The 18,518-nt window shown below is 46.3% G+C and overlaps 1 protein-coding gene and 1 pseudogene across 4 annotated transcripts in view; one reads left to right on the top strand and one right to left on the bottom strand.

Annotated features, from left to right (window-relative positions):
• Positions 1–8,563: 8,563 nt before the first annotated feature.
• The window catches only part of LOC137524552 (BTB/POZ domain-containing protein KCTD5), a 70,786-nt gene continuing 60,831 nt past the window's right edge, over positions 8,564–18,518 (top strand). Inside the window, exon 1 of one of the 4 annotated variants that reach the window (XM_068244549.1) lies at positions 8,564–8,862. In XM_068244549.1, coding sequence (XP_068100650.1) covers positions 8,641–8,862 — 222 coding nt within the window. In that variant the 5' untranslated portion in view covers positions 8,564–8,640. The remainder of the gene's footprint in view (positions 8,863–18,518) is intronic. The other 3 variants (XM_068244550.1, XM_068244551.1, XM_068244552.1) reach the window with 3 other exon arrangements.
• LOC137526271 (U2 spliceosomal RNA) lies at positions 10,599–10,770 on the bottom strand (annotated as a pseudogene).

Genomic DNA, 18,518 nt, shown 5'->3' with positions numbered 1-18,518 from the left:
CCACCATAAGAAAGAGACTGGGCAAAAACGGCCTGCATGGAAGATATCCAAGGCGCAAACCACTTTTAAAGAAAACCTATACTGAAAATTAAAAGTCAAAATAAACATACACAAGTCATACTTGCCTCCCGTGCAGTCTACTCCTCAATCTATTTTTCCTCTCCTGCATCCTGTTTGTCCACTGTGATCAATAGAATTCTCTGTCCTCCATTTTGAAAATGGCTATTACCCCATAACAGCTTCCTTGTCAGCACACTGTTAAACTGTAACATCGCCCACTTGAGCCATAGGGAAACATGGACACATCAGTTCTCCTCTCAGCTGTAACTGACAGCAACTGATATATAACTGGCAGCAACTGATATATTTCAGTTCTGACAAAATGTTGTCAGAACTGGAAGGGATCACTGTATGAAGAAAATGGTGAGCTTCTGAGAGGAACTGATGGCAAGGTAACTGTGTAATGTTCATTTGAAGTTACCTCATGTGTTTATTTTAAATAATTTTACTCAGTACAGGTTCTCTTTAAGCAAAAAGAACATTAAGACTCGTCTCAATTTTGCTAAAACACATCTCAATGATTGCCAAGACTTTTGGGAAGATACCTTGTGGACCGACAAGACAAAAGTTGAACTTTTTGGAAGGTGCGTGTCCCATTACATCTGGCGTAGAAGTAACACAGCATTTCAGCAAAAGAACATCATACCAACAGTAAAATATGGTGGTGGTAGTGTGATGGTCTGGGGTTGTTTTGCTGCTTCAGGACCTGGAAGGCTTGCTGTGATAGATGGAACCATGAATTCTACTGTCTACCAAAAAATCCTGAAGGAGAATGTCCAGCCATCTGTTCGTCAGCTCAAGCTGAAGCGATCTTGGATGCTGCAGCAGGACAATGACCCAAAACACACCAGCAAATGCACCTCTGAATGGCTGAAGAAAAACAAAATGAAGATTTTGGAGTGGCCTAGTCAAAGTCCTGACCTAAATCCTATTGAGATGTTGTGGCATGACCTTAAAAAGGCGGTTCATGCTAGAAAACCCTCAAATAAAGCTGAATTACAACAATTCTGCAAAGATGAGTCGGCCAAAATTCCTCCAGAGCGCTGTAAAAGACTCGTTGCAAGTTATCGCAAACGCGTGATTGCAGTTATTGCTGCTAAGGGTGGCCCAACCAGTTATTAGGTTCAGGGGGCAATTTCTTTTTCACACAGTGCCATGTAGGTTTTGAGTTCTTTTTCTCACTAAATAATAAAAACCATCATTTAAAACTGCATTTTGTGTTCAATTATGTTATCTTTGACTAATAGCTAACGGTTTTTGATGAGCAGAAACATTTAAGTGTGACAAACATGCAAAAGAATAAGAAATCAGGAAGGGGGCAAATAGTTTTTCACACCACTGTAGCTCCTGCCACTATAGAGAAAGTGCGTGCAGCGACGGTTGGAACCCTCCCCCAGCTGCAGCACTGTCTCTATGGTCGCGAATTCACGGTCGTCACTGACCCACATTCCCCTGGTTGGTTACGTCAGGTTGCCAAGGGCAACGACACATTGCAGCAACCTGATCTAGCTTTCCAGTCGTGTAGCTTGGAGCTAACTGACAGGTGGGGAACCCTCCTGAGGATGCTAAAGGGTTACCCCACCCGGCCAGGCCGTCAATGTAGGCTTTGGCAGGATGATTCGTTAGACTCACCTGCAAGCGCTATCTGGAAGGGGAGCAATCATGGGAATGCGGATGGGCTGTCCCGTCAAGCAGAACCAACAGTGTAGGTGCTGGCAGGATGATCTGGGAAGATCGTCTGCCTTGCATCAAGTTAACGGCGGAGGTGTGGTGATATATTAGGGTGCTTATGATGTAAGGATAACAGGAACATATTCTTTCATTTTTCTGCCTGTGTTCCATGGAGGGAGCTGTTGCCTTTGATTGCTTGGGGCAAGGAAGTGGGTATTGTCTTGACCATATGAAGTGCTTTGAGTTTCTGTAATGGGATTATCTGCCTGGCTTTTTGAACTCAGGAGACGGCCCATTGTCTCAATACACAAAGCAAGCCTAGTCAGGAAAAGTCTAACACATGTCAACTTGTGGTGAAGAAACGCAAACATACCCTGTAAATTACATCTATTGGAAGGGGGTTGGAAATCTCTGCAGACTTTAAAAACGGAGACAGGAAAAAGCCTTAATCAAGTTTTCACCTGGAGTTGAAAAGCCTCACTTAACAATCTCTTGATGTATAGACATTGTAACCTGGGGAAATTGGGCTAAGGAAGTCTTTTGTTGGGTGTGGGTACTATAGTGGATGTTGGATCTCTGGAAAAGGAATTGCTTTGAAATCTGTAAGTGTCAACAGGATATTTGTTGTTCTCAAGATTATGACAAGCGTTCAGTGATGTCACAAACGGGGAAAGTGCATTAGTTCCTGGGGGCTGGACATTAAATGCCCCCGGGGACACTTCGGACTATTTTAGCTGGCCCAGGACAGCCACCGGTATCTTCTCTTGGAGATAGCGCATAGCTAGAGATGATCTCGACTTCTGGTCGAACAAGCGGCATGCTCCTGCCGACAACGTTGAGACCTTCAAGTTGGTAACGTTTTTAATCCCCATTTTTATTTTTACGCAAATATCCATGTATGTATCTTTGTAACTCTTAATTTTGTAACTTTTTTTACTTTGTCTTTTTGTAATCTTTTGTATATATTAAGTTCTGCATTGTTCTATGTTTTTATGGAATATTAAATCGTTATTTAATAAGCTTGACTTCTGCGCTACTAAACTAACACTCATAGCCTAGAGGATTTTGCAGTGTAGCTGTGTATAAGTCCGTGCCTAGTTGTATGTTTGAGCAACACTACCATATGAAATTGTAATTGCATTGTGTGTGTGGGGGCGTTTGTCATACGTTGGCCTAAAGCGCGCAGCTGACCCAACGTACGAAACGCCAGTGCGAGTAGCTAACAGTATCGTTCGGAACGACTGTTAGTGGTTTTGCTGCACGACAGTGTAACTTGCATTACAAGTCAATGTCTGATTGTGCTGTGTTACTGTACAACTGTACTGTGTGTGTGGGTGCGTGGCGTTCTCGTATTCGGCCTAAGCACAAAGCTGACCCAAATACGAGAACGCGGAGTGCGCGCTGAGGACTCGACAGCAGAGTGGAAGTGTCTAGCAAACCGCTAGTGGTGGCAGTGAGAGGTGTTCTGAGGGGTCCCAGCCTTGTTTTAGCTTGACTAAGGCTGCTTCCCCTCTCAGTCTGGTCAAACCCGCAGTCGGGAACCGTATACGCAGGCGTGCCGCGGGCCGGTTCTTGACATAATTCCTACCTGTTCACGCACCTCCATTCCCGTACACCCATCCTATGGATCTGAGTGAACTCTTGAGTGAACTCGACTGTCCTAATCTCTATGCTCCAATTCAGTGACTAACTAAGCATTACCTTGTACTCATACTGGTTTACATGTATTCCTGTATTGTCTTCTTGCTGTATGTCACCCCTAAATAATGTCTGTAACCTTAACTAATGTCCAGCGCTGCATAATATGTTGGCGCTTTATACATACAGTTAATAAATAAATAATAGTAAGTGGAAATTAACCCTTAGAAGAAGTAAAAGAAAGACTTTACAGAAGAGTGAGGTGGAAACAAAAAGGTGACAAAACTAGAATGGGGAAGGCAGCAGGATTTGACAGCTGGCTTAGAAGGGACAAAAAGACATCTGCCTTTATTGCTAGTGATTGAGTACCTGATAAGCATAATTTTAGTAATGCTATTTCAGCTTTATATATGGTATGGTGATTTGGCCCATTTCCCCCCTTTTAATTGCCTAATCCTTACTAAACCCCTTAAAGCAGTGTTCTCCAACCCTGTCCTCAAGGCCAACCAACACTGCATGTTTTGTATAAATCCACAGAGGTAGTTAATCAGCTCTGCTGCAACACTAATTATTCCACCTGTGATCGTGTGTGGTTTCCTGCAAAACATGCACCGTTGGTGGGCCTTGAGGACAGGGTTGAGGAACTTTGCCTTAAAGGACAACTGAAGCTAGAGGGATATGGAGACTGCCATATTTATTTCCTTTTAAGCAATACCAGTTGCCTGGCTGTCCTGCTGATCCTTTACATCTAATAGTTAAAAGCCCCATCTAGACGGAGCGATCCGGCAGCTCGATTAGCCGCCGGATCGACTCTTCCGCGTCCCCGCTAGTGTTGGATTCGATACCCGCTCGTCCCCGCTTATCTTCTACTCGATTCCACGCTATTGTCCGCTCGCGGGGGTCGAGCGGGGAATCGGCCACGGTGAGATCGGACCTGTCGGCCGCGGCTCAATTGATAAGTAAGATCGGCACGTGTAGACCCGGCTTTAGCCATAAACCCTGAACAAGTGTGCTGCAGATAAGTTGTGTCTGACATTATTGTCAGATCTGACAAGATTAACTGCATGCTTGTTTCTGGTGTGATTCAGACACTACTGCAGCAGAATAGATCAGCAGGGCTGCCAGGAAACTGATATTGTTTAAAAGGAAATAAATATGGCCGCTTCAGGTTCTATTTAAACACTCTATTTGTTAGGGCAAGTGTTTCTTTAATCCATAAGGTATCACCCTTACCCTTACTGCCAGCAGCATGTACCGTGTGTTACGCTATTAGCATCACCAGCGGTACTCAAGTAGTGCAAGCATAACTACGGTAACGAGTGTTATTAATGGGTATGCTCGTTAGTAACATGCATTACTCAAGCACCGCTGGTCGTGATAATTGTGTAACTTGCAGAACACCCTTCCGGTAGACCGGGCAATATTGCCATGGAGTGCCAAAATTTTTTAGAGTACATTAACGCTGATGGGGTAAAGTACATTTTAAGGCTGGGTCCACACTTGGCTGCGGATTTTTTTTTGCATTAAGGGTACATTCACAGTGGTGCATTGCAGTGTAATGCGCTCCGTAATGCGGCTTACCACACTGCACCAATATACAATGATCACAGTGAGGCAGGTAAATGGCAGTATGGGTTGCAATATGGTAACATACTGCATGCATTGCGTTACTGCTAAACATGTGCGTAGAGATTAAGCATACTTTTCATTAACTATATGCTTTGCATTAGGGCTGTAACGTGCAGTTCTACTTTTCTATTCAGTTGTGTTCCTGATATATAGGGAATACAACGTCCCACCGTGACCGTGGCCTTAGTTCCCACTACAAAATGCTACGTAATCATAATTTTGCAATGCAATTTTTTAAAGCAAGTTGGTTGTGTTTGATTGGCCGAATTCCAAGCTGCACATAATATCCAAATAAATTGGGAAACTAGCATGACATTGATCATGTCTGCATACCTCCCAATTTTTGAGATAAGAAAGAGGGACAAATTAAAGTGGTCTGAAAACCAGCATTTCTACTTTGTTCTAAAAGATTCCTCAAAGCTTGAACGCCTACTATCCCAGAAAAAAATTCTAGCAGAACATCACTGAAATGGTTAAACAAAGCACGTTCTCCTGCTATTCAGCTTTAAATTCGCATCTAAACTGGAGAGAACAGTATCTTTTTTTACTTCTTAAACACAAATGAATCAACACTGGAATGTAAACATCTCTGAGAAACTGTCTCTGCTTCAGGCACACACAGTGTTCAGAATAGCTCATTAGAAGATTTTAATATATAATAAAAAGCAGTTATAATAGAAAAAGAATAAAATGCAATGCCAGCTTTCAGGGCAAGAAAAACTACACTTAAACACATAATTATTGAATGTTAAAGAGAGTCTGAAGCGAGAATAAATCTCGCTTCAGACCTCATAAATAGCAGGGGCATGTGTGCCCCTGCTAAAACGCCGCTATAGCGCGGCTTAACGGGGTCCCTTCACCCCCAAATCCCCCTCGATACACCGGGGGAGCGCTTCCTGGTTGGGGCAGGGCTAACCGCCGCAGCCCTGCCCCACGCGTGTCTGTCAGCGCGTATCTCCGCCTCTCCCCTGCCCCTCTCAGTCTTCCTTCACTGAGAGGGGCGGGGGAGAGGCGGCGATGCGCCGCTGACAGACGCGACTGGAGGCAGGGCTGCAGCCGTTAGCCCTGCCTCCAGGAAGAGACAGCCAGCGACTTTTTCACGACACACTTTTGCGGGGGGTGGGTTGGGGGTGAAGGGACCCCCGTTTATCCGCGGGATAGCGGCGTTTTAGCAGGGGCACACGTGCCCCTGCTATTTATGAGCTCTGAAGCGAGATTTATTCTCGCTTCAGAGTCTCTTTAAGTCAGTTTCAGACCACTTAAAGACACACTCCTGCCGCGCCTTCAGACACACCTCCGCCACGCCCATTGTCATGCATATAACAAAATATTCAAAAGCAAAAGATGGAGTTTTATCATTCTAACCACAGTTCCTTTTTATCATCATTCGTTTTTTTGTCATTTTAACATTTAAAAATAAGAGATATATCAATTTAATTGATGGGAATAAAGTTTAGAGTCTCTAGATTGTAAGCTTTCAGGCAGGGCTCTCCTCCTTATGTCTCCTACCTGACCACGCACCTCCATTACCGTACACCCATCCTATGGATCTGAGTGAACTCAACTTGCCTAATCTCCATGCTCCCATCCAGTGACCGACTAAGCATTACCTTGTATTCATACTGTGCTGTGTGCTCTGGTTTGCATGTATTCTCATACCTCCCAACATTTTGAGATGAGAAAGAGGGACACTTAAGCCATGCCCCTGCCACACCCCTGATCACGCCCCCATCAGACCCGCAGTCCCACATACCATAAAGATTTCATAAGAAAAATATGTTGTTTTACAATTCAAACCACACTGGTCCTTTCTATCCTGGTTCATTTTTGTTCATATTAACGTTTGAAAATTACAGGGCTGTGGAGTCGGAGTTGGAGTCGGGGCAATTTTGGGCACCCAGAGTCGCAGTCGTTTATTTCATAAACTGAGGAGTCGGAGTCGGATGATTTTTGTACAAAATCCACAGCCCTGTTAAAGGGAACGTGAACTGAGTAACATTATTTAAAATACACACATGATGTAGCTGCAAATGAATATTACATACTTACCTCACCGTCAGTTCCTCTCAGCTCACCATTTGCTTCTCACAGTGATCCCTTCCAGTTCTGACAATATTTTGTCGGAACTGAAATATACCAGTTACTGTCAGTTATATATCAGCAGCTGTCAGTTACAACTGCATGCGCAAGGTAATGTCCATGTTTCCCTATGGCTCAAGTGGGCGATATTACAGTTTAACAGTGTGCTGACCAGGAAGTTGTTATGTGGTAATGGCCATTTTTAAAATGCAGAACAGAGAATTACATTGATCAAAGTGGACAAACAGGAGGCAGGAGAGGAGAAAGAGATTGAGGAGTAGATTACACAGGAGGTAAGTATGAACTGTGTATGGTTATTTTGACTTTTTATTTTCAGTTCAGGTTCTCTTTAAGTATTAGAGTAAGGAGTTGGAGTTGAGGAGTCGGGGCCATTTTGGGTACCCGGAGTCGTGGTTTCATAAACTGAGGAGTCTGAAGATTTTTGTACCGACTCCACAGCCCTGGAAAATTAGTAATACATCAATTGAAATGCTGGGAATCAAGTTTAGAGTCAAACACATATTTATTAGAGAAATATAATAAGAGGAACAGTTGGGAGCTATGTATTCCTGTATTGTCATATTTCTGTATGTCACCCTAAATATTGTCTGTAACCTTAGCTAATGTACAGCACTGCGTAATATGTTGACGCTTTATATTGACGCTGGGGCAGCACGGTGGTGTAGTGGTTAGCTCTCTCGCCTTGCAGCGCTGGGTCCCTGGTTCGAATCCCAGCCAGGGCACTATCTGCAAAGAGTTTGTATGTTCTCCCCGTGTCTGCGTGGGTTTCCTCCGGGCACTCCGGTTTCCTCCCACATTCCAAAAACATACGGATAAGTTAATTGGCTCCCCCTAAAAAAATTGGCCCTAGACTACAGTACTTACGCTACATAATATAGACATATGGCAATGGTAGGGATTAGATTGTGAGCTCCTTTGAGGGACAGTTAGTGACAAGACAATATATATATATACACTGTACAGTGCTGCGTAATATGTCTGCGCTATATAAATACTAAATAATAATAATAATTAAATAAAAAAAGAGTACGTTAAACACATTTTTCTGTACAAAATAGATATATTTACATAGATTTGTACATCAGACCTGAAAAAGAGACAAATGAGGAAGAAAGAGAGACAGGGTTCCCAAAGAGGTACTGTCCCTCCAAAAGAGGGACAGCTGGGAGCTATGTGTCTGGTCTGTGACTCCACCATTGCCTGTAATCAGGTGCACTCCATACAGGGTGCTGCTAATCTTTTGCTCGCTGACTTCCAGACACACTGATGATGCTGAGCTGTATGCGGAGCCACAACCAGCAGCTTCTCCTTTATTGCAAACCCGCCTCCCCAAACACCTGGGATCGGTCACCCACAACGCACTACAACACTAGGCTTACTCCAGAAGTTGCTTACTTCCGGTGGTGCACCCCTCTCCTCCTTCCCCCGGCTGCCGAGGCTGCGCTTCCGGTGAGCAGGCAGGAAGGCGCCCAGCCCGCAGGAGGGGGAGACTATTAAAGTGAGGACACTTCCGGGGCTGTCAGTGGCAGGGGAGTGACGGCCATGGCGGAGAAGAGCGGTGAGCTGATGAACGGCTCCGGGGTGGTGTGTCGGCGCTGTGCGGCCCCGGGGGAGAGGAGCGGCGTGGCCGGGGGAGGCTCCAAGTGGGTCCGGCTCAATGTGGGGGGGACGTGTTTCCTGACCACCCGGCAGACGCTGTGCAGAGACCCCAAATCCTTCCTATACAGGCTGTGCCAGGCGGACCCGGACCTGGACTCGGACAAGGTACAGCCGGGCTGCGGGGGGCAGGTGAGGGCTGAGGACACTCGGGGTAGCTTCAGTGCAGAGTGCAGCTCGGGACACTGGAGAGGGCAAGTTACTGCAGTTTTAGGGGTGTATATGGGCAGAGCATAGGGTTAGCTTCGTGTAATCTGTAAAAGAAATTAGGTGACTAGTAGCCAGTGTGGTAGTGATAGAATGTTGTAGTAGAGTGGTGGACTAACGATGGGACATGGTAGAAGATAGCTGTATATTCATTTTTTATTTTTATTTTTTTACTTTTTGTCCCCCCCATGTAGTGGAGTGTGCTGATAGGCAGTTAGTTTAATGCTAACCACACACAATGCAGTTGGGAAATCTGATTGATGGGATTGAATATTTCTGTCATGTTTTGATGTTAATGGGACTTTTTTTTTTTTTTTTCTTTCCCTGAAGTTACCTAAGGAAAATCAATACTGTTAGTGATCAGGAGCAGTTTAGAATTTTACACACAATACAACTTCCCATCAGATTGTTACCTGTTGATTGCATAGAAAATTGAATTGTGTTTACCTGGCACAAGGTTGCTGGAAGTGTGGTCAGTATAGTGTATTCAAATGTGTTTGTAAAGGATGGTTGCTCTAGATCAGGGGTGCCCATTGGGTAGATCGTGATCTACTGGTAGATCAAAAAGGACTTCATGGTAGATCCCAACCGCACTACATTTTCCATTCTGTATATACAATTATGCTCCTAAAATTGTACATTGGTAGATCATTTTGACTTGCTAATTTTAAAAAGTAGCTCACAAGCTGAAAAAGTGTGGGCACCTCTGCTCTAGATCAACATTTTATTGGTATGTACCCCTTTTAATACCCTGTATGCACCAAGTGCCCCCTAGCATAGTAAAACTTATCACAAATATATTTTTAATCATAGTACCTAATTAGTTCTAAACCATTTCCAAGCATTTTAATTAGCTAAAACACTAATTTGGTGGTGTTTAAATAAAATGTATCATTTGTAAAATTCTAAATTTGTTGTTCTTGGTTAACTTTATGAAGCCCGAGTACCCCCTGGAACAATCGGAAGTACCCCTCTTTTTTTTTTTTTTTTTTTTTTTTTTGCTTGTCTTGGCTCCTGTTGCAAGCAACAGAAGTCCCGGTTAGCAAGGCTATTAGCCCCGTGCACGGAAAAAGCGTGAGTGCCCTAAAGCACCCCCACAAAACGTGCACGAGTAGCCACGGGCCCCACAATACAGCAGGGCCCTTCCGGTTGTTCCCCGAAGGGAACCTTCCCCCTTTGCCATCGGCTTAGGGGGTGGCATCCTCCAACACCCGAGGGGTTGGAGGATTCTGGGGTCCCCCGAGGAGGACCCCGACTGTGCCCAGTGGTTACCCAAAGGGCCTGGCCATGTGGCATCCCACATGGTCCGGGTGGCTCCCCCGAGGGGGAGCCGGGTGGGAACCGAAGTTCCCTGGGAACCGAAGTCCCCGGTGCCAGCAAGCTGGCCCCGACCTTGCGGCCGGAGTGATAAAAATTCCGCACTCTCCCTAGCCAAAAGGCCGGGGAGCTGCGTTAGTCAGCTCTGCATATGGGCAGTACAGACCAAAGCACCCTACTTCCGCCTGAGATCTGCCACATCTCAGGTTTTTTCAGGTGCACCTGGAGCGCCACTTCCAGGGGCAGTACGCCTAAGCAAAGCCCTCAGCTATTCAGCCTCGACCATTGTATAGATCCATTCAATCAGCCCCTGAGAATTATGAACCAGGACGGACACCTTTACTAGAGGACCAGAGGTTCCCATCCCCCCTGCTCAACTCGTTCAAGGTTCCTTCCCCCGGGTGACCAGGCCGGGGTTCCTAGTAACATGTCTCCCAAAAACCTCAAGAACAGATACTACACTTGATCTTAGCCAAAAGGCCGAGAATCGGAAGTACCCCCTGGGGTACGTGTACCACACGTTGAGAACCTAGGCTCTAGATGATGTAGGCTGTTGTAGGCGTGTGAAATGGCCCTAACTTTTTTTACTGAGTGTGAGAAGGCTAGTTTGCATAGGTTTGCTGCCCTTGCCCTGCTGTGTTTAGTATAAGTCATACTTCTATCATCTATAAGCCAGTCATTTACAGACAGACATAATCACAACTTGACAGATAATAGTGCTGGGTGTAAACCTTGTACTCTATGAATAGAAACCATTAAACATTGACAGGTTATGGTGCTGGGAGTAAGCCTTATACTACATGAAGTGTTTGTAATGCACGTATTTGGAAAGACAGAAGCACTGAAGCGGTGCAGGGCATGCATTGGCAGCTTTGCCTCCTGCATCACAGCATGTAATTAGAGCTTGTCCAGATTTGAAAGGCTTACATCACACACATGACACTTCATTGTCGTTTCATGGAAAGGATAGAAATTTTCACCTGAGCTAGTCCTGGAGACCATCCATCCTGGAGTTCCTGTGGGTACGCTTGTGTAGATCATGTGGAAGATCTGTATTTGGCCTGATGAGTATTTGTATGTTCAAGACTCATGGCAGTGATGCACACTTGATTGAAAAGATTCATACACATGTACAACTAAGTTAGAACTTGCCTATGGACACAGAATACTCTGGGTCCTATAGAGCCTTCACTGTCTTCTCTTGCTCCCCTCGTTCCAGTGTTGTCACCCTTGTTGTGTATATTCGACCGATTGCTCAAATACACTTCCATGAGCCCTTGGGGGGCTTTGGAAGCACTCGTGTCCCTGAGTGCCTCCAAAGACAGGTGGCTCTGTGCATGCGTGAGTGCAATTGCGTGCACACTCGCGATTGCGCAGTGTGGAGCTGCACCTCCCAAGGTGGAAAATTAAATGGGGGGGTAATGGTTACTGAGACGAAGGTTACAGCAGAGGGCAGGGAAGGCTCTATAGGATCCTGAGCCTTCCCTATTCCTCTCTACGTCCTCCAGGACGGCCCTCCTGAGATTGTGTAAGTCTCCCCTCCCAAAATTGGAAACACCTGAAAGAATTAAAAGCAATTAGTATAAATCCCTCCTCTGCACAATCTCCTCCAGTTTTTTGTTTGTTTCCTGGACTCCCACATGGAAGCACCTATTGGATTGTTCCTGGTGGTAGGGGAGCCTGGGGCACCTACTAGTTTAAGCCCAGGACAGAAGATTTTAATGTGTGCAGAGGTGGCGGTTTGGGTCTGTGCTGGGCGCGACCTGAGTAGTGGGAAGGGGTCAGTGTTTTACCTGTGACCACTATTTGGAGCGGAGGGGGTCGGAGGACTCCTTCTACCTTCACCGCTGCCTCTGGCGGCATGGCGGCTGGAGGTGCGCACTGTCACCTCCGCATTGGCTAGCGGAGGATATGACGCGTAGGACTGTTCCGGAGCGGCGCAGAAGGATGACGTCAGTGGGCGCGGCCTATCCACCATGCTAAGAGGGGCGGCCTTGGCGTCATGGCGTTCCGATACTCGGAAGTTTGTAGGAGACAGACACAGCACCGACAGGACGCAGCCTCGCTCCTTGCAGCTCGCCTGCTAGGCCTCAACGCGCACTTCCCAGCACGCCGTGCAGTCTGCATTTGAAGCAGACGGTCTCTGAAGGGCCATGCAGCAGTCAGGGGAGCCCTCCTCAGAGACACAGCAGACTCCTCCGGCTGATACCTCGGAGCAGCCAGGTTCTCAGCAGCCGGTAAGGTTTGTTTACTATGGTTATAGTATTACTGCTGTTTCAGTTATTAGCTCAGTAGCCTGACTTTCTTCTGGGTTACTGTTTATTACTGTCTTTCAGAAGCCACTTAAGAGCACCGGCAAAGCAAATAAATGTGCTAAATGTGGATCCAGGTTACCTGAGGGTTCCTCTAAGACCTTATGTCTGGACTGCTATAATAGATCAAAATCCCATGCTCCTAGACCCGAGAGCACTACTGTTGCGCTTTTAGATTTAATGAAATCTATGAAGCAGGAATTGGCTACTACCTTCTCGGCATTTAGAGCAGCTCTTCCTCCTTGCCCTGTACAGATGTTGCCTTTGCCACAGCCTACAGCAGTGTTACCTCCCTTACCTGCTCCCCAGCCTATGGTGGTGACCTCTCAGTCGCAAGTTCCTCAGACTGGCTCTTCAGTTGTAGTGGAACCTCCGACTCCAGCCCCGCCGACGATTCCGGCAGCGGCAGCACCTCTTGCACATCCGGTAGATGTAGAGGATTCATCTCCCTTATCACTAGAGGATATTTCTGAGGAGTCTGAGGATGGGGGTTTGATTGAGTCAGAGGGTTCGGATCAAGTAGGGGCTAGAATCCCTAGATACTTATTTAATACCGAGGACACCTCTGAACTCCTAAAGGCAGTTTATGACTCAGAAAAGATTGAGGAGCCTAGAACTGCACCTACACCCCAGGATGATATTTATAGGGGTCTAGAAGATCGTGGATCACGAGTTTTCCCTGTCCATAGGGCCATTAAGAGTGTGATCTCTGCCCAATGGAAGGATCCAGAGGGTAGACTGTTTGTACCCAGGTCATTCAAGCGTAGATTTCCTTTTAATTTAGAGGAGCATGAATCATTATTTAAATGTCCTCGATTGGATGCTCCTCTGTCCCAATATTCAAAGGATACGGATCTATCCTTTGAGGATATGGGGTCCTTGAAGGATCCTATGGATAGAAAGGCGGAGGTTTTACTTAAGAGAGCTTGGGACTCAACATCTTTCTCCTTTAAACCGGCCATCTCTTCAGTCTGTGTGGCCCGGAATCTTGATAAATGGATGCGGGGCCTCCAGAAGCATCTAGAAGAAGGGACACCTCACGCGGAAATTTTAGAGAGTTTACCTGTTATTATCAAGTCAGTAGCGTTTTTGGCAGATGCAGCTACTGAGTCTCTCAGAGCGGCTGCCAAGACGGCTGCATTAATCAACTCAACTCGTAGGGCTGTTTGGTTGAATACCTGGGAGGGAGATATTGCTTCCAAGCAAAAGCTTTGTGGAATGACATTCCAGGGAGACTTATTGTTTGGAAGGGATTTGGATTCGGTCTTGGAGAGATCCTCTGACCGAACAAAGAAATTTCCAGATAAGAAGAAAAAGACTAAACGGTCCTTTCAGACTAAGAAGCCCTTTTTTCGTCAGACACAGTCCGATAGAGGGCAGAGACAAAATAAGAGATGGACCTACAACGCAGGTAGAGGCAGACCATTTCTTTTCAACAAGCCCCAACCGACTTCTACCTCGTCCACAGCTAGGCCCTCAAAATGACGCTCAGATTCCGGTAGGGGGGAGGCTGCTTCACTTCTCCCCAGCTTGGGGGGAGATAACGCAAAACGATTTTATTTTGAGAATCATCCAGGAGGGTTACAGGATAGAATTTGTGTCCCGTCCTCCCTCCCGGTTCACGATCACGTCAATACCCAGAGACCCAGTCAGGGCGGCAGCATTGATGGACTCGATTTCCTCTCTTTTGCAAAAGAACGTCATTTCTCCAGTTCCGAGTCAGGAACGGGGAAGGGGGTTCTATTCCAAAATATTTTTGATTCAGAAACAATCAGGGAAATTCCGTATGATTTTGAACTTAAAGCCCCTGAACCCTTACATTGTGGAGAGGAAATTCAGAATGGAGAGCATAGCCTCAGTTCGAAATCTGATGTCTCCAGGATCTTTCCTAGCGACGGTAGATCTGGAGGATGCTTACCTCCACATCCCCATTCACCCTTCCTTCCAGAAATTTCTGAGGTTCGCGATCCAGACAGGAGATTCGGTATGTCATTTTCAGTACCAGGCCCTTCCGTTCGGGATTTCATCGGCTCCAAGAATCTTCACAAAAGTTGTAGCAGAGGTTATGGCCTTCCTACATCTCCACAATGTAAGGGTTCTACCTTATTTAGACGATTTTCTTTTTATGGCCGACACAAGGGAAACCTTGCTAGAGCAGCTAGGTTTTTCTCTTCAAGTCTTAACCAGGCTGGGATGGATAGTGAGCAACGAGAAATCACATTTAGATCCAGTTCAGAGTCTAGTTTTTTTAGGACTCAGGTGGGACACGACGGTCAGGCGTGTTTTCCTACCGGGGGAAAAAATAGTCAGATTGATTTTGGAGGTTCAGGAGATCAGAGTAGATCCCTTGGTACCTCTTCGGAAGGTAGTGTCATTACTGGGTCTGATGTCATCTGCCTTTCCGGCGGTGGAATGGGCTCAGGCCCATTCTCGAGACCTTCAGACCTGGTTCCTAACGAACTGGGACAGGAATCATCAGTCTCTGGACAGGAAGACTGTTGTTTCAGCACAGGCACTGACCTCATTACTCTGGTGGATTCAGCCAGTCAATTTAAGTCAGGGACGCAAATGGTCCCAGGAATTACCACTGAAATTATACACAGATGCCAGCGCCTGGGGGTGGGGAGCTCACTGCCTAGGTCATCAGGCTCAGGGGACATAGGATCAGAAGATGCCGAACAGGTCCTCCAATTTCAGGGAGCTCAGAGCAATTCTGCTCGGTCTCCAGGCCCTTCATCCGGTGATCGCCAATTCGGAAATTTTGGTGTTCTCGGACAATTTTGTATCGGTCTGTTACGTCAGGAAGCAGGGGGGCACCAGGGTGCCAGATCTGCAGTACCTGACGTCACAGATCATGACATGGTCAGAGGCCAATCTAGAATCCATATCGGCAGTCCACATTCAGGGTGTCCTCAACAGACGGGCGGATGCACTAAGCAGACAATTGATGGGGGAGTCGGAATGGGAACTCAATCAGGACACATTTCAGGAAATCACAGAGATGTGGGGGGTTCCCATACTCGATTTATTTGCCAACCCAGAAAATGCAAAGGTAAAAGATTTTTGTACCCTGGATCCTTCCTCTTCAATAAGCAGGATAGATGCTCTATCAATTCCTTGGCCAGAAGGTCTGCTTTATGCATTTCCCCCGTTCAAGCTGATACCGAGGGTCCTCAGAAAGATTCAGTTAGAGAGGGCAGAGGTCATAATGATTGCCCCCTGGTGGCCAAGGAGAGCTTGGTTTCCCCTACTTCAGTCCTTAGTGATCAAGGGTCCCTGGCATCTGCAGTGCAAGCAGGATCTACTCTTACAGAACGGCCAAGCTCATCCAAATCCTCAGTTCCTAAGGCTGACGGCCTGGATCCTGAGGAACAGATGTTAATGGATCGGGGGTTTTCTACCGAGGTGGTTAAGACGTTATTAGCCTGTAGAAAACCTACTACCAGGAGAAAGTATAACAGGGTCTGGTTTACTTTCTCTGCCTGGAAGCAGAGGGATGTTTCCAGGTCAGATGACATCCGGTCAATTTTAGAATTTTTGCAACACGGAGTTCAGTTGGGTCTAACGGTTAGCACCCTAAGGGCTCAGGTATCGGCACTTTCGGTTTTTCTGTCTAGGCGGTTGTCTACCAACATTTTTGTTAAAAACTTTTTAAAGTCAGTTGAACGTTCTCAACCAATCCCTCAGAAAATAGTCCCTCCTTGGGATCTGTCCTTAGTTTTGGATTTTCTAACCTCGGAGAAATTTGAACCATTACAGTGTTCTCCCCAGGCTCTTTTAGCCGGGTGCTCCACCCGGCTAGACTTGGTGACCACCCGGCTGTCATCGGCTCACCTCCTCACCTCCTCCTATGCTGTAAGCACAGTTGCCCTGCATTTTCAACTCGCCCCACCCGGCTACTTTTTCATGCCACCCGGCTGCTATTTCAGGCCACCCGGCTGGAAAAAAATTCTGGGGAGAACACTGCATTATATACGGTTCCATTGAAATTTCTTACGCTTAAAGTTGCGTTTTTGATTGCCGTTACTTCAGCCCGCAGGGTTGGCGATATCCAGGCACTGTCAATAAAAGATCCATATATGGTGGTACATTCAGACAGAATTATTTTTAAGCTGGACCCGGCTTACTTACCCAAGGTGGCTTCGGCCTTTCATAGAACTCAGGATATTATTCTTCCTTCCTTTTTGTCTAATCCTCAGAATGATAAAGAAAGGAGGTTGAGCACTCTGGATGTCAGAAGAGCTGTTTTGATCTACTTAGATAGGACCAGAGAATGGAGAAATTCCACCAATCTCTTGGTGTCATTTGGGGGGGCCAAAAAAGGGGGTCACGTCTCTAAAACTACCGTTTCAAGGTGGATTAAACAAGTAATATCATTAGCATATGCAGAAGCTCAGTTACAGGTGCCTGACCACATTACAGCACACTCAACTAGATCCTTGTCAACGTCATGGGCAGAGAGATCGGGAGCTTCCCTGGAACAGATATGTCGAGCAGCCACCTGGTCTAGCCACTCTACCTTTGTCAGGCATTATAGAGTTGAGCTCCTGTCCAGCCAGGACCAGGCCTTTGGCCGAAAGGTTCTTCAAGCGGTTATCCCACCCTAAGGTAATTCTTCTCGCTAAATCTCAGGAGGGCCGTCCTGGAGGACGTAGAGAGGAAGTGCCGGCTGCTTACCTGGTAGCAGTGTTCCGGCGAGTCCTCCAGGACGGCCGCCTAGTTCCCAGCCCTATTAATAGTATTAGTTAAATGATATGGGTGTGTGGAAGTTCTTTCTCTTCTTTAAAACTGGAGGAGATTGTGCAGAGGAGGGATTTATACTAATTGCTTTTAATTCTTTCAGGTGTTTCCAATTTTGGGAGGGGAGACTTACACAATCTCAGGAGGGCCGTCCTGGAGGACTCGCCGGAACACTGCTACCAGGTAAGCAGCCGGCACTTTTTACATTCTCTTTGCTGTCCCCCACAATAATCAGGACTTGATCCCTGTGGGCTGAGATCTGCACAGACGTGTTGCTATCCTATCGGCTAGTGATGCATTCTATTGCTATGGAAAGAGGCAGGGGGGATAGATGGCACAGTGGCATGACTAAGCAACACAGGCAGGTTAAATGGAACAGTGAGCTTGACCGAATGAGGCCCACTGAGGCTTTTTCAATGTCCCCCCCCCCCCCCCCCCCCCCCCCCAACACATCATGTATAACTTGTAGATGCTGCCCACTGCACCTTTTTAAAGATCAGTGGCCTGCATATAGAATAACAGTGCTGGCACCACCATCTACATATGAAAAAGCCAGCCAGCAGCAATTAGCTGGCTTCCAATTCTGCATCAGGTGACACTGCTGTCCAACTGGACGGCAGGTTGTCACCTGGTAGGTTTCACTATCTGCTGCACAAAGACATTCTTCGGGCACCACATGACTGAATGGCTGCTGCTGGGAGTGCTCCTCCGGGCATGATTGGTGGGGAATCAATACCTAGATTTAATTTAATGTTTTTAATCATCATATGTATGTTCAGGCCCTTGACCAAAAAAGTTTGGGGACCCCTGACCTAGACCATCATTCTCACTGATGTATCAGGGGCCTTGGCTGACAACAATGTAGCATTAGGGATTTTTTTTTTTTTTTTTTTTTAAACTGTGTACAATGTCTGCCAATTAAATCTGGCCAAACACTATACAATCTTGTTCAAATTTACCAAATGTATATAGAGTAAAATAATAAATGTACTTTCTTTGAACAGATCCTTTAGAAGGGGCTATAAGGGTCACTTTACATTTCTGCACTGCGGTAGTGGTGCGCTGTGGCACAATTGCACCTCAGCTGAAAGCCGCATTGCTTAACTGCAGCTTGTGAATTACTTCAGCAGCGCCAGGAGCACTTCTGTCGCACCTCAGTGTGGCGTGGCTCATTGACTTTAATGGCAA

This window comes from Hyperolius riggenbachi, chromosome 7, assembly GCF_040937935.1.
Source record: "Hyperolius riggenbachi isolate aHypRig1 chromosome 7, aHypRig1.pri, whole genome shotgun sequence".
Taxonomy (NCBI): Eukaryota; Metazoa; Chordata; class Amphibia; order Anura; family Hyperoliidae; genus Hyperolius; species Hyperolius riggenbachi.
Note: the sequence above shows the minus strand (reverse complement) of the source record. Positions and strands in the feature narration are given on the sequence as shown.